The sequence below is a fragment of the Emys orbicularis genome, chromosome 2 (genome assembly GCF_028017835.1).
Source record: "Emys orbicularis isolate rEmyOrb1 chromosome 2, rEmyOrb1.hap1, whole genome shotgun sequence".
NCBI classification, from domain to species: Eukaryota; Metazoa; Chordata; order Testudines; family Emydidae; genus Emys; species Emys orbicularis.
In genome coordinates, this window is record NC_088684.1 from 276,418,310 (window position 1) to 276,435,422 (window position 17,113).

The 17,113-nt window shown below is 43.1% G+C and overlaps 1 protein-coding gene across 2 annotated transcripts in view; it reads left to right on the forward strand.

Annotated features, from left to right (window-relative positions):
* Positions 1-17,113, forward strand: part of DIP2C (disco interacting protein 2 homolog C) — a 472,428-nt gene that overhangs the window by 354,805 nt on the left and 100,510 nt on the right. For both annotated transcript variants that reach the window (XM_065397990.1, XM_065397991.1), the window contains 3 exons: positions 6-116; positions 16,158-16,281; positions 16,629-16,738. In XM_065397990.1, coding sequence (XP_065254062.1) covers positions 6-116; positions 16,158-16,281; positions 16,629-16,738 — 345 coding nt within the window. The remainder of the gene's footprint in view (positions 1-5; positions 117-16,157; positions 16,282-16,628; positions 16,739-17,113) is intronic.

Consider the following 17,113-nt stretch of genomic DNA (forward strand, 5'->3'; position numbering starts at 1 on the left):
TTCAGGTAGCACTCGTATTTCCTAACAATGATCCTGCTGCTTTTATGGTAGCATTTTATGGCTGCCTACTGGCGGAAGTTGTCCCTGTCCCTATTGAAGTGCCACTTACCAGAAAGGTAAGGACTACATTTCTCCTCCACAGTGCATTTTGAAAGTTTTATGTCAGAATGAATCACCACTGAGCACAGCTTTATGTAAATTTTTTTTGTGTTGAGTGGTTCTGCAAATAAGAAAGGATAATACTGTACTATAGGTTATGTATAGCTTCTCAGTTTTAGTAAAGTAGTATCTCAAGCTATCATTTTTGGATACTTCTAATAGCAAAAAATATTGGCCTTGTCTACACTAGGAAAAATTTGCACAAAGTTAGTGTCACAGGGTAGCTGGTCTCTGTGGAGTGACTGAGCCCATCTCCCCTGGACTGGAGCAGGTGAGCCTCACCCAGCTAATTAAAGAGGGCTGGGATACACCTGGGCCTATAAAGGGCTGGTAGTAAGCAGCTGGGAAGAGGAAGGACTGAGACAGGCTGATCCCTGGAAGCAAAGCCACACTGGAGTGGAGCTAACTCCTGTGAAGGGTCCCTGGAGCAAGGGGGCCAAGTGCTCCAGGAAGCAACCCTGCGGTTGCAGCTCCAAGAGGGGAGGCGAGCTGGCACAGGGGAGGAAGTTCCAAGCAACTGGAGCACCAGAGACCCCTGGGAGGGGTGGCCCTGAATCCTGTGGGCCAGGTATTGAAGACTGTGCTCTATTTGTTTGTTAACTTTTGTTATAAAAATAAACCTCCTTGACTGATACTGGGCATGGCAGCACATGATTGGAGCTGGGGAGCTGTGGTAGCCCCCAGTGACAATTAGTTCCACCAGTGTTAGCAAGCCTGGAAGCCCTAATATATCTGCCATTATTTCTTTAGGCACTTTGTTAGCTAACCAGGTTTTAGAGCAGGTCTAATCAACACAGTACTTAAAGTTTTGGTGTCAGCCATTGTCTTATCCATGCTAGGGCTTCCCGTGTTGATGGAATTGAACCAGTCTAAACAATTGTGCTACATTTCACTTGTGTAGACCAAGTCTTAAAGCATTTGTTCTTGATCAACTCTCACTGTTGCTAACACTAAGAATTTATCATATGATGTTGGTTCCATTAAATTGGTTGTCGTGTTCCTAGTGCACAGGTATTACCATCTTAGCAAAAAGGCATAGAACAGAATGGACACGAAGACTGAACTGTCCTTTCCCTGCTTGAGGTGGTGCTGGCATCTTGGGGACTCAAGGCACCATTGGTGGGTAGAGTAGGGAAGCTTATGCTAGGACCACTCAGGGTGTATCTTTGTTGAAGCCATCTATCATCAGGGCTGTCCATATGGAAAGGTTCACCAGTTCCTTTAAACAACAAAGCAGACCAAGCTAAATAGATCTTTCAAAAGAGGAAATGTAATTTCCATTAACAGAAGGAAATGTTTTAGCTATCTTGTCCACTTTCTCCTATACCTTTAATGATAGGCAGGGCTGGTAGCACCACCTATTAAGGTTGCCTGACACTTCCTATTATAATACATTGTTTTCAATTGCTTATGTCTTTGCCAAACTTTAACTCTTTTGGTTGAAATTTTCCAGGTGGGGTGACTGTTTTTTCAAGCTGAATTGGTTTGGAAAATTTCAGCCAAAACTATTCAGCCACTTCCGGGAATGAGGCTAGGGAAAAATACTTGTAAAATAAACCTTTGAGACTTTTCTTTGAAATGCTCTAGTGCCTCAATGCTTTGGAACAGAGACATGAAATTTGGTGGGGAGGTGGCCTTTGTCAGGGATGTGCCTTTTGCCATCCCTGTAAAAATCTGCCCAAATTCGGCCAAGTTCTGTATGTTCCCTAAAAAAAAAATCACAGTTCACACATGTTCAGTAGAGACTTGCTAGAATTAACAGCTAAAATCTCTGAAGATTCTATCAGCGCTGAGCATGTTCAACCCTCTCACAGCTCCTGACACTCTCCGGACTGTAGATGCACCATCCCCACAGAGTGACTGAACATGCTCCAGCCCAGGGCAATGGGGGTCCCAACAGGACTTGCTCCACAATGGCTGTTCCTAACTTCTCAGGATGGGACCAGGCCTTGGAACTGAGAGCAGGGAGCCAGTATCTCCCATGCTGTCAATTACCTCTCCCCCCTCAGCTGGCACCCATGCAGTGTGGAGAAGGAAGCCATCTAATACGAATGCAGAGGGGACAAAAGCTGGAGGGGGGAGGAGGGAAAGGACTATATTATGACAAAGAGTCTGGTGAAATTGTTACTGGCAGGTGGGGAGGGAAATTATGACTGAGAGCAGGACAGAGAGAAATCGGCATTGGGTGTGGAGTGGGAGAGATTGGGACTAGGACAGCAAGCCTGGAGGCGGGTAGAACTGGCTGACAAGGAGACTGGGATGAGGAGCCTAAGGAATCAAGAGTGGGACTGGGATGAAGAGCCAGTTGTAAGAAAAAGACGGGACGAGAACAAGTAAGAGGATGGGGCAAAAGGAGTCAGACTTCAGGAAAATGGATATAAGAATCTGTGCCCACTATGCATAGTCTCCATCAGCCAACAAGGAAGGAAGGAAAAAGCAGCCTGCCCAAAATGAAGGGTTGGGCTTTCTGATATAAGAGAATCCCATCAACCAGCAGAGGTAAGATGTATTTTAAATAAATCAATACTCTGGGGTGCTGTATTTGAGTAATAGTAACAGCATATAATTTCCAAATTAAACAGTTTTTGGCTTCTAGTGCATTGCCTGCTCAAACCCTACATATACTTATCCCAATGAACAATGGCAGATCTAGAACAAACAGCCAGCGGGTACACGGAGATTTCAATTCTTTCTAGATCTAACCAGTAGCAAAAGGGAATCAAGGAAAAATCCTCAACTTTTGAGAACAATCTCAAAGACCTTAAGAACTAAAAAGGGAGCAGAAGCTACTTCCCAAACCAGTTTTGAAAGCAGGAGATTACCAATGGGGCAGGTTATGTCTCAGCAATCTACCTGTATTTGCAAACATGTCAAATTCGTAAATCCTGAACAGCTATAAAAGACTAACTGAAAATTATTTTTGGAAGTTTACTTTGTTATGGAGGATGGGAAGAAATGTGAAATCTGGGCTGTAGGAGGGGAAATAGCGTAGTCTGCCATTTCTTAAATTTGAAAACCAAAAAAGCAGGACAAAGTTGGAGCATAAGGGACCCGGGCTCCATGAAGAACTGCAGAAGAGTGCTCTACATCAGGTGCAGATATGAGGCTTGGAGAGGTGAAGGAAGCTGCAGAATTAGTTAGTGTTGGGCTGGGGACACAGAATTAATTAGCATTTATGTTTCTTTGCGGGGGAGCTGGAAGCTTCTGTGTCATCAGGCAACACAATGCAAATGTATATATTTCTATGCAAATTTAAAGTCTACTGGGTTCTTGTCTCAAGATGTTGGCAGGTATGTAGATTGCCTACAGATGTTTTCTGGTACTTGGCACATTTATCAATGTAACTGGTACTGACTGCAGGTGAGAGGAAACATGACTCATTTCAGCCTGAAGACAGTATTCAGACTTTTTTAGGAACTAAGAAAACTGTAGGGGCGGGCTTACTTGTGAGGTTTATAAATCCACCTCCAGATTGAAGGGGTGGATTGAGACAATTTCACTGCCTCTAAAAGTACACCTCTTCTGTGATTACCCTTGATAGGCCAGTCTTCTCTGGAGCTCATAAAAAGTGCTTCTGAAGAACTGTTTTTGCTTTTGGAATGTGTGCTGCATCACATGTATTATTTCAGAAGAAAGCTCAGGTGTTTTCTGCAAGTGCATTTAACATTAAACTTTCCCAAGTAATGATTATGGGAAAGTGTTAACTGAGAAAAAACAAACAGATTCACATATGCGTCAGCTATTTCTGCAACTACGTGCACCTGGGTACATAAGGTTTATTGCCCAAGGTAAGAGCTTTTTGTTCTTATATTCACAGCATGCCATGTGAAGAGAGGACAAATTTCACAGAATGAAATTAGACTCTTAGACTTTAAGGTCAGAAGGGACCATTATGATCATCTAGTCTGACCTCCTGCACAATGCAGGCCACAGAATCTCACTCACCCACTCCTGTAACAAACCCCTAACCTATGCCTGAGTTATTGAAGTCCTCAAATCGTGGTTTAAAGACCTCAAGGTGCAGAGAATCCTCCAGCAAGTGACCCGTGCCCCACGCTGCAGAGGAAGGCGAAAAACCTCCAGGGCCTCTGCCAATCTGCCCTGGAGAAAAATTCCTTCCCGACCCCAAATATGGCGATCAGTTAAACCCTGAGCATGTGGGCAAGACTCACCAGCCAGCACCCAGGAAAGAATTCTCTGTAGTAACTCAGATCCCACCCCATCTAACATCCCATCACAGACCATTGGGCATATTTACCTGCTAATAATCAAAGATCAATTAATTGCCAAAATTAGGCTAGCCCATCTACCATCCCCTCCATAAACTTATCAAGCTTAGTCTTGAAGCCAGATATGTCTTTTGCCCCTACTACTCCCCTTGGAAGGCTGTTCCAGAACTTCACTCCTCTAATGGTTAGAAACCTTCGTCTAATTTCATGTCTAAACTTCCTCATGTCCAGTTTATATCCATTTGTTCTTGTGTCCACATTGGTACTAAGCTTAAATAATTCCTCTCCCTCCCTGATATTTATCCCTCTGATATATTTATAAATTAAAGCAGTTCCCCCACTCCCTGCTCTCTTTACATATGGGTATCAGAAAGTGGAGAGGACCAATTTTATGTCTTCCTTTAAAGGAGGATCTCCCATCCTGTTAATTGACAGATCAGAATAAAAGGTTGAAAATACAAAGATATTAAATTACATACACTGCTTTCAGGAGGTGAGGTGCGAGGCAACCAGTACTTTAAAGTCAGAAATCCTTGGTCAAGTAACAGTGCAGTTTTCTACTTCTTGTGAACAAAACCAACCAACCCAGACAAGTTCAGTGGTAGAAAAATATTCTATCTACACATAACAAAGGAATATATACCTATTTACCAATGCTTGAAAAATTACAAATAAGGGCATTTGGAGATAGAGACACTTTTCTGAAGAACAGAATAGATAACACATGAGTAAGGCTAGGATTTAGTCACAAGTATTTTTAGTAAAAGTCACGGGCAATAACCAAAAAGTCACGGCCAGTGACCTGACCGTGACTTTTACTAAAAATACCCCTAACTAAATCTTAGGTGCTCCAGGCAGGGGTGGCCTGGGGTGCCGCTTCTGCTCCGAGACCGCTGCTCCGGGGCAGTGCCAGTTGCCTGAGGCCGCCAGAGCAGCAGCCGGTGTGGCTGATCCCAGGGCTGCCCCAGCTGCTCGGGCGACCCTTGGGTCAGACGCACCAGCCGCTGCAGCTGTGGAAGTCACAGAGGTCCCAGAAAGTCACGGAATCCGTGACTTCCATGACCTCCTTGAAAGACTCGCAGCCTTACATATGAGTAACTCATGCAAAAAAATAATATATTGGTGTTTGCCATCTACATAGGGATAATTCTTGTCCATGGCACCTACAGGCAGTTAGTGGAAGGGAAAATAAGATGAAAAGCTTCTAACTAAAACTTGTCTGTTTAGTTCATTGTCACACTAAACTCACAGCCCCAGACTATTGCTCCTGCGTGGAGTTTTTGTTGTTTTTGTTCTACTTCAAGGGATCCTGCATTTCCAGTTTCCTAATCATGGATTCTTCTACTCCAAGTTTAAAAGGAATATTTGAAAAGAAAGTTTACAAAGAATACAGAATATTTCAGAGATTACTACGGCTAAAGGCAAGCTAATGGCTGCTGGGAATTTCAGTCCATTGCATCCTAGAGGGTCATTTGATCGACAGCTGTCACAAGACACTAAGCCACCTTACAAATGATTCTGGGTATCCTGGAAATACAAGGCAGGATAGAATAAGTGGGGGAGGAGTAGGAAGGGATGGGTATTTGCCTAACATTTAACCACAAAAGATTTCTAGCAAAATTTATTATACAACAATAATCATGCTGCGAAAAGCAGGAAATTCTCAGCAAGAACAAATTTGTTGCCAGACAAAACCATAAATACTAATTTAATACATACATGCTATATAGTATTGTGTGTAGATTAACACGGCTGCCAGACCCATCCTACTGGCCCGTTGTTCACTTACAGCGTAGCTGCTGTTTTTAGTTGGTTCACATCTTCCTTTGAACATGTAGACTACAAAATGCACACTGCCAGTGTTAACTGAAGCATGCACAGAAGAGATCAAATAATGAGGAAGCATAAAAGAACAGCTTAGGCTATTGTATGATGACACATATATGACACATCCTTCAGCTGGTGCCAGAAGCAAAGCCGTTACCGTTTGACCAAGTAGAGGTTTTCCTTCTGGGACTGCTCACAAAGCATGATTTTTATCTCATTGCTTCCACCCTAGTTCCTGCGCTATATAAACAAAGGTAGAAGTATCTGCAGTCATACATGCTCTGAGAATGTGCAGTATCATTTATCAGGTAGAGATCATTCAGTCCGATTTTTTAGAAAGTTATACCCCACCCCCTCAATTACTGTTGTAGTAATTCAATATTTCTGAAGAAAAACAAACACACACACACACACACATACACACACAAAAGCGGCTCAGCCAAATTAAGGTAAGGAATTATTTTGACATGGTCTATTTACTTGGACAAATAGATTTTACAGTCTACAGAGAAGAATGTTTCAGTAGACATCTTAAAATAAATCCAATTCAGTAGATTTATGTCTTATTATTAACTCTTGGCAAGTAAAATACAGGGAGCAACATAATAGGACGTTTTTCCCCTGGAAGTTATGTTGATCAAATATGTTTCTTCCTCTACCATGAAAGTAAATTTTACTATGGGAATTTGCTAAAGGCTCTTACAATTTAAATAATCTAGTTGTCCTGTTTATATTAGCACATGTAAAATCTCAATTTCATGTCCCAAAATGCCAAACAATGCACCAAGTTATACATTTTATGTCACACGTCTTAATGTAATCCTGTTTGGTATTAAACCAGTGCAAATTCATATATTGTGCTTCCACAGAAGCCATTATAAAAATATATTTTCAAAACTCAAGGCCCTTATCTTTTTCTCTCAAGTACAGTTTTACAAATAAACTGATCCACAAATTTGTTTGTGAAAATAAATAAGTCAGAATGAGGTCCAAGTCATCTTTCCTTAAGTCTCACTGTAAAAATAATGGAGCAGCCATAAGCCCCCATCCTTTTCTACATAATAGTCTCTCTCTCTCTCTCACACACACACACACACACACACACACACACACACACACACACACACACACACACACAATCATATGCATATTCCTTCCAGAGCCTGGAATGGACTCCAAGTTTCCTAAGTCTCAATCACCATGATTGGACACAAACTCTTGCACAAGGACAGTGAAGTTTATTTTTATATAGAAATATTAATCCCAAATCACTTCACAAACTACATATTTACCGTACCGAGATGCAGCCACATCCGTGGTGCCACCAAGTCATGAGACCTCCTTGTCAATTTCTTCCTAGTGATGGCCAAAGTGCCCATCTATAACACCAGGGAGAGAATGTTGGCCGACGGGGTGCTCTGTGACTGTGGGGCCTATTTCCGTTACTCTCTCCATTCACGTCTCTGGGCAGAGTTCCTCTGGCCCACATCCGCTGGCTTCCTTGACAGCTCTGAGGAGCAGATGGTGCTGTCTGGGATTCTCTGCTCGGTGTCCCCTTTAGGTTTCCTACTTTTGACCCTTTGACCTGCACACCTGTCCCTGTTTTTTTTCTTTTGTTGTCCCCCATATTTATTTGAGTCCCTGGCTCAGTGGCTCCTCCCCTTAGGCTTGGGGGAGGGGCTTTTATTCATGATCAGGCTTGCTCTCACCCACTTCCCAGAACCTAATAGGACCTGTGGGATCTCTCATCCAGAGTACTGGCATGCAATCCAGCAGCAAGAGAAGGACCATTTATCTACAGACACTGGTGAAAGCCTACTTATGAAAGGCTTTAGTGAATCTTTAATAATCTCCTGGAGCAGACAGAATTTATGGTTTGTTTCATCCAAAAGATTGATACTCTAGGACCACACAAGAACAGTCACACACCCATCTGCAAAAACCTAATTTTATGTACCTCAACAGAGTAAAAGGCTGAGCTGTGCATTCAAAGAATGAAAGCAGTGACTCCAAAGTACTTCAGACCTGATATTTGGATACCTAAGCCATTCTCTTCACTTCACACCCGTATTTACTGCCATTCTAAATTGTAACTGGTGGAGGTTTCCCTGTTTAGACCAGTGTTATTAGCAAGCCCTCCCTGTCTCTGCGATGCAGATTGCATCCGTTCAGTTTGTAGCTGGTCTCCATTGGAATCCTGAGGCTTCTTCCAGCCGCCCAGATTCAACATAATATACTGTGCATGCTCACTGCTCTGCCGATGAAGCAGGTTAACATAAACTAATTAAATAGCTGGAGAAAGCTCAAGTCACATCTGACAAAAGTAGTGTTTGGCTCTATAACCCTTTTGCAGGGCAGTAGAGTGATTTGATTTGTTAAGGAATTTTGATGTTACCATCAGACAGAAAATCTTCATGGTTTCTCTTTTCAATAACTTTTCAATTGTCAACTCACGGAGACTAAAATGTCTTATAAATACTCAGATGAAATGCTGACTAATAGTGGCCAGAATCCAGAAAGATCAATGTTCTTAAACCCATGGATGTTTGTTACTCCGTCTGGAGGCCGTCCACATCACACCAACATTACACTGTCAACTCCAACTAGATTAAAAACTCACAAATTTTATCTGAGGCACTCAACACTATGGTGTCACAGTGCGGATGTGTGAAGTGTAGCAAAAAAGCTACCTTGTGCTTACATCCCTAGTGCTGCATGCAAAACTGCAGTGTGTCAGTTGCCTGCCACAACTCATGCTCAGCAGTCCTGTGGGGTTTGCCCATATTCCAGCTATCAGTGCAAGCTTTCAGCAGTATTGTGGGCATTACATACAATTGCCCCTTCTGGCCAGCAGGGGCTGCTGTGGCACTGACTTTTGGAGTGGTAAATGGCCGCTCTGCTCCCCTGCTAGTCCCAGACCAGCATGAAACTCCCATGGGGAAGAGGAGGGTGCTAGTGGCTTGTAGGGACGTGGAGGGACAAGACTGGAAGGGGACAAAATAGAGGAGTTTAATAGGGAGTGGGGTAGATGGAGCTGGGCTGCTCAAGTTTCTTCCACAGGCTTCAACTCACTTCCCCCACCAATTGTTCCAGAAGTGCCCAATTCCCTCCTGTACCCTCAGTACACCCTCACCCTGCCTCTGATAGGCTCCTGTCTCTCCCAGGACTGCTGTCATTGCTCTGGGGTACCATGAGGGGAAAGCTGATGACCGTCAGTAAAATTGTCACACATGGATCTGCTCAAACTTGACAGTGCTGTGGGACTGTGTTTCTGAATGTGTCCAAGTACATTTGACACCTGTGAAGCTTCACAACGGTCTTCACTCACAAAGATTTGAAGGAGCAGTATGTTCTGGAGTGACTCCGGTTTTGTCAAAGTGTTGAGATAAGATTGTGTGAGTAACTAGACTGATCCGTGTTTTTTGGAAACACAGGGGTCATGTTATGGTGGTACCGTATGATCTGCACTCCATGATCTGTACTGGATTCTAGTTGGTTTCTGGGTGAAATTCAGTGTTTTAATTTTGGTCTGTAAAATCCTAAAAATGGGACCTAGCTATTTGAGAATTTCTTTGTTCAGTACTATAATAGTTGAGATAATTTGAAGTGCCTTAGTGTTTAGGCCCCAATTTACCAAACAATCCCTATTGAGCAAATCAGTTAAGCATGTGTTTTTCGGAGTTGAGGCCTTAACTGAGAGGTGTTGCTGGTATAGTGTCTTCTGTGAAAGGTCCTCTACTCTGGCACTCACTTCATTCCTTTGTCTAGCCCATCAAAGCCATTCTGCTGGCTCTCAGGGCATGTTGCAAATCTTGTCTCTTTGCTCAAGCTTTTGAGGAGAGGTGAGTGAAAGGAACACTCTTGCTGTTTAATTTCTGAATGGTAGCTGTAATGAGGCACAGTTCAGTAGCTTTTCTTTTCTTTTCTTTTTTTAGCTGGTACATACACCTAGAGCAATATAGGCACACTTAAAAAAAAAAAAAGAATCAGAATTAAATACTATATCTTCCAGCAGTCTGCCTGGGTTTTGTCCCCATTCACTAGTTCACCTAAAACTATAGTGGTTACTTGTAAACCACAAGCGTAAGGGGTTTTATGACAATTAGATTTGAATGGCCGCCATTGAGCTTTTCAACTAGCAAATGCTGAAGGAAGCCCAGTAGACTACTGGAATGAGTTGTAGACTTGGAATAAAAGAAGAGAGCCTTTGCTAATTTTGAAGTGTCCCTAGCTCATAAGGGCAGACTGGATTTGAATGGCAGTTGGCCTCCATGAGATCAAGATAGAACTAGGGATGAGACAACGTTGACTCATGTCAGTGTTTTGATTGTAGAATTTCAGTGCAAGAATGTCTCTAAAGTGATGATTTGTAATCCATAAACTTGTGTAAATCAGTAACCAATCTTTATGATGAATTGGAGGATTTGTGCAATGCTAGTGCTGGTTTGTTTGTTTTTTAATGAAATTGTGGACCACCATTCAAATTCATTGGGAGATACTGAAGGAAAGAAATTAGTGGCCTCTCTTTTATGCTCAGTAGGACAGTAACCTCTGTCTTAGAATGACTGGCTGGTCTCCGGCATGTTTGTACAAGATTCAGCAAGGATAGCCATGCAATTAATTTGTCAGCTCTACAAAACTCTGTCTGTTTTGGGACCTCCTGAGTAGAACTGAGTGAATTGTTGATTTTTTTTTTCAGTTCAGTTACCGAAAGCAAAGACTCAAATTATTTAAAAAAAAAAAAAAAATCAATGTTTCAAACAGAAACTGAATTTTTTTCAGTATTTCTCACCAAAATCAAAAATCAAAAAAATTTCATTTGCATCGACAAAAACATTTTGAATGTCATTTTGAAATGAAATGAAATTATTTGTTTCAATAAACAAAATGCCAAACTGATTTGTTTTGAAAATGTCAAAACTAACTTTTCCTTCCCTCCCCCACTTTTTTTTTTCAATTTGGCCAAGTTGGCAAATAGTTTCAGCCTCCCCAAAAGTGCTTTATTTTTTCTTTTTCTTTTTCCCAGCAAATTTACCATTTGACCAGACATTTTCACCCAGCTCTGCTGCTGCGGTTACTGACAGAGCTGTGTGAGAGGAGCAGCACTTCTCCCAGAAACTGATACTACGTGATTCTCTTATTGTCATCTCTTTGTATTTTTAAAAGGGACACTTCCCTTGTCTGGATTTTCATAGAAGCAGAAGTAAATATGAGAGGTCAATGCTGAAGAATCTTCTTGCAAAAGAATGTTTTAAATTTTGCCAAGCTTAAACTAAATCTCTGACAACTGCAGTGAACAAAAATGAATGTGACAACTTCTGAATGTCTGAACTGAATGAGTTATATAATTCTGTTTATTATGGATCAGTTTATTGTCCCACAATATTTACTCAAATGTGAGCATATGCTAGTTCAGATAATCATGTTGTATAAAAAGATCATTCTCTGGAGGTACAGAATCAAGCTAATGCAGACAAATGAGAAGTAGTGGGATGTATCTGTACTTTTTGTTTTTTTTCCTTTATTTGCTTTTTCCCTTTATTCACTAGTTATAATTAAGTGATATTCTTAATATGGGGAGAGGGGGGTGAAGTACACAAAGACCTGATGCTATTAATGTAGTAGTGAATTCAAAGCAAAAGTTTAGACAGAAGGAAAGACCAGTTCTGAATTTTGCAGTTTAGGTCAAATTATAATTTTTCATGTAATTTTATTTTGTCAAATGAGTATAAATAAAATTATCACAGCTAGTGAATAAAGGGAGCTGCGGGGGACTGTGCCTGCGGACGGTCAACGTAAACAAAATGTCTCACGGCCCACCAGTGGATTACCCTGATGGGCCGCATGCCAAAGGTTGCCGACCCCTGGGCTAAGTGAACCGAGAAGTGCTATTTTGTTCTGATAAAGGGATTTGAGGGGTTCTATTTCCATCTGGCACCAAATTCACTGGTGAACGAAAGGGCCCAACAGCACAGATTCAAGTCCACCCCAAAAGACAGAGACTCCAAGTGGTTGGACCTTCTTGGCAGACAGATCTATACCTCATCATCTTTACAGAAGAGGATCTTGAATCAACAAGCTTTGCTGTCCAAGCATAATTTCCTCAACTAATCAGCCATGTCCAAGTTTGTGGACTAGGTTTCCTGAGGCCTCACATGAGGAGTTTTGGGTGTTTGCTGTGGACACTTTGACCAGGGTAATGGCCTGTGCAGTTACTATGAAGAGGGCTACAAACCTTCGGGATTGCATCGGGATTGCATCGGATTTCCAGCAACCCATTGAAGACTTTCCCTTTGACGACTGGACCTTGTTCTTGGAAGACTCACTTCGCTCTCCTTTAAGGACTCCAGGACTACCTTAAGGTCCTTGGGAGTATACATGCCATCCATGCAGAGACGCCGTTATGGAGCTCAGCAGCAGCAGTATTCCCCACAGCACTCTTGTGCATAACTCTTTCTCCCACCTCCGCAAAGCCACATGACTACCCCAGAAAGAGGGATAGATCTCACAATAGGAAGCAGTTGGGCTCAGGGCTCAGCCAGTCCACGCATCCTCCCTGGGTGCCTGCTAAGTGCCCATTTTGACTCCTTGATCCAGAGCACTGTTCCAATCGTTGCTCTGTCCTTCCCTCTCCCTCTCCCTCTCCCATCTCTTTGGGGACAGGCTGGCCTGTTTTTACAATGCTTGAGGCTTGATTATCTTCAACAGCTGGGCCCTACACACTGTCAAATCAGGCTAAGCCATCCAGTTCCTCTCCATGCACCCTCTCCATGCACCCTCCCCATCCCCTCTCCCAATCCCTCTTCAGGGACCCCTCTCATGATACACAGCTCATCAAGCAGGTCAGCTCTCTGCTGGTGTTAGGAACAGTAGAGGAAGTCCCACCAGGACTCTGGGGCTATGATTTCTATTCCCAGTACTTCCTGGTACTAAACCCCCAGGATGGGATGAGACCCATATTTGACCTTCATGGCCTCAACAAATTTATCAAATAAATGAGGTTCCGCATAGTCACTCTATGGGCTATCCTCCCCTGCTGTCTCAGGATGACTGGTTTGCTGCTCTGGACTTCAGGACACCTATTTTCATGTGGTGATTCTACTGAGCCACAGGAAGTTTCTTCATTTTGTTGCGGGAGAATACCATTTTCAGTATATGGTTTGCCCATTTGGCCCCTATTCCACCTCTCGAGTTTTCACCAAAAGCATGGCTGTGGTGATGGCATATCTCAGGAGGGAGGGAATCCACATCTTCTCATATCTCGATGTCTGGATGCTGAAGGGTGGATCCAGAGAGGAGGTTCTTGCACACGTCAACACCACACTGCATTTGCTTGACTGTCTAGGACTCATTTAAACACCGGACAGTCTATCTTGGCTTCCACTCAAAAAATCAAGTTCATTGGGGCCCTGTTAAATTCCACAGGATCAAGAGCATTCCTGATGAATGACTGTTTCCAGGCAATTCAACAGCTCTGCCTCAGTCTGCAGTCTCAGCCCCCCATGACAGTCCGGGTGCATCCAACCCTATTGGGACATGTCTGCTTGTTTGTAGGTGGTCCAGTTTGTGAGGCTGTGCCTTTTCCCCCTCCAGATGTGGCTCAGGATGTCTACCGCCCTGCCCTGCCCTACATTCTCTGGACTAATTAGTTTGCCTTCCTTCACTAGTCCTAGACTCCTTGCTCCGGTGAGAGTCCCCATGCAGCGTGTGCCAGGGAGTCCCTTTCACTCAGCCCTCTCCACCAAGTCAATGGTTACCAATGCTTCCCTTCTGGATTGGGGGGGTACATCTGGACTCATTGAAGGTGCAGGGTCTGTGGTCAGAACAGGAAGTCTCTGTCCATATCAACATGCTGGAACTTCAAGCCATCCACAGTGCATGCCAGGCTTTCTGGGACTGTATCAGACATTCAGTAGTTCACATACTTACCAACAATACCACCGTGATTTACTGTGTGAACTAACAAGGGCGTGCATACTCCAGGTTATTCTGCCTGGAGGTGATCAACCTGTGACAATTCTGTATCGAAGAGAACGTCACTCCAGCAGCAGTCAACTTGCTGTGGGTGCAGAAACATCTCACAGACTATCTTAGTATGATTTTCTCCCTTAGCTACGAGTGTTCCCTAAAGATGAATGTCCTGCGGGTCGTCTTCGCAAAATAGGGCTTTCCCATAATTGACCTGTTTGCGACATGAGAAAACAGAAAGTGTTGCCTGTACTGCTCTCAGGCTCCCTCTCTGACGCCTTCCACTTCAGCTGGCAGTCGACTCTTGTGTACACCTTTCCTCCTTTTACGATCATTTTCCCGGTTATCCTCAAACTCAAGGTGGATCAGGCCAAGGTCATCCTCATTGCTCCAGAGTGGCTGAGACTGTGCTGGTTCTTGGATCTTCTTGCACTGTCTGTTTAGCCTCCCATACCACTTCCTCTCCATCCCGTCTTGCTTGTTCAGAACCATGGCCAAACCCTTCACCCTGTGCTCAGCTCCTTGCACATCCTTATAGCTGCTGCATGGCTGAATGAAGAGGAAAAGCACTGTTCGGCAGCTGTCCAATAAGCCCTATTCAACAGTAGGAAGTCCTCCACTAGGCCAGCCTACTTACCGAAGTGAAAGAGGTTTTCGGTGTGGTCCTTGTCCCACAGGACCCAGCTGACATGGACTTCTATCCAGGACATCTTGGAGTATCTGTTACATCTTCAGACATGTGGCAGCAATATCAGCGTTCCATCCTCCTAGTCAGGGAAAATTTGTTTTTTCCAATGCCATGGTGGCAAGATTTCTGAAAGGACTCCTCTGCTTACATTCTCTGGTCTAAGAGCCAGCCCCCTTGTGGACCTAAACACAATTTTGGTGTCTCTAATTGGGCCTCCATTCAAGCCCCTTGCATCCAGTCCACTGCCCCTCTAGTCTAAAAAAAACATGTTCCTGCTAGCCATTACCTCTGCAAGGAGGGTGTGTGAGCTGCAGGCTTGGATGGTAGGGCCTCATCTACACACAGATCTCCAAGGACAAGGTAATACTGCAGACTTCATGAAGGGACAAGCATTCTCTGCACAGACTATCTCTAGATCCTGTCTTAAGACTGCAAATTAAATAGCTTCAGCTACACCTCCTCAGCAGATATGAGCTCATTCGCTGAGAGCCCAAGTGACATTGATAGCGTTACTCAGTGACATTTCCGTATTAGACATTTACAGGGAGGCCATGTGGTCAGCCATGCACTTATGGATCCTTCTGCTATTACCACATCTTCCAGAGTGAGTGCGGGCCTCAGTAGGGCAGTCCAGCAATCTACATTTCAGTAGACTCCGAGCCCTCCCAGACGGGGTACTGCTTGTGAGTCACCTATGTGGAATACGCACCTGCATTTACTCAAAGACGACAAAACAGTTACTTACTGTAACTATGGTTCTTCAAGATGTGATGCAGATGTGTATTCCATGACCCACCCTCCGTCCCCTCTGCATCAGAGTCTCCTCTCATGGGCTTTTTGTGTCAAGGAACCAAGGGGGGTCAGGACGGTGTTGTCTTATATAGCCAGGGCAGGGGCCATAGTCACAAGGCATGAGCGCCACCCCTCTATGGGTACTGCTAAGCAAAAGTCTTGGCTCCTGCACACTGGGTGCGCACACACCTAAGTGGAATACACATCTACATCATTCTTCGAAGAGCCACATTTACAGTAAGTTAACCATTTCTTATTTCATCTTGTGTAGAGATGTAAAAGATGAAGCCATATGATGGCTGTAGTCCTTTGAATGGATATATATGGTTGTGAGGATGAATATATCCAAATTATAGAACTCCTTTGTCAGTGTACAAGTTAAGCCATTATATTTTGTTAATTAATTGTAAAACAAACTACAAAAAAAGCATGGTGCATGCAATCAGTTCTAGTAAATTTCACTTGTTGCTTTTCTTATTTTTGTGATCAATTAGGATGCAGGAAGCCAACAAATTGGTTTCTTACTTGGAAGCTGTGGTGTTACTGTGGCCTTGACTAGTGATGCATGCCATAAAGGACTGCCTAAAAGCCCTACAGGGGAGATACCACAGTTTAAAGGTAAACTTATCCTCATTAAACCTACATCTTATACAAAGATTCCACATGTGTTACTAAATAGCACTTACGAACATGTCACATATTCACCATTAGTACTTTTGAGGTTTAGAAACTAGCCTCAACATAATAGGTCCTAATGTCTATGTACAGAAAGTATAATAATTAATAATCCTGGTTGGTCTACTCCAGTGGGGATACTCACATGAGTAAAATAAACAGTATTCAGCCAACCACACTGTAGAAGCATAGAGCACATTTGAAATAAACTTGCGTGCAGAAGAATTTCATTCTCTTGTACTGTTTATCCAGCAGAAACTCAGCAAAAGCTGTCTTTGTCTCTTTCTCAGGGTGGCCAAAGCTGCTATGGTTTGTCACAGAATCTAAACATCTTTCTAAACCTCCTCGTGACTGGTTCCCACATATCAAGGATGCAAACAATGACACAGCTTACATAGAGGTGAGTTAATAAAGATAAATAATATTTTCCCTATGATCCATTGCATAAGACACTTCTGAATAACATTAAGATAAACATAACTATGTTGTCACTGCTTCTATAAACAATGAGCATCCTGTTTACTTTCAGTATAAATAGGAACTGAATATTACATGAAAGTTAATATAATATTAAATAGTTAACTTTGCATTTCTGGAGTCTTTTTGACTTAAAGGTTTCTACAGCATTTGGGGCCCTGATTCAGCAGTGCTCTAAGTACAGTCTTAACTTAGAGCATGCATGTGCTTAACTGCTTTGCTGAATTGGGATTTCAGATGTTACAGTGATGGACGCTTCACAAATAAGTAAGCTGCAGCAGTGTGGACACCCACCCGA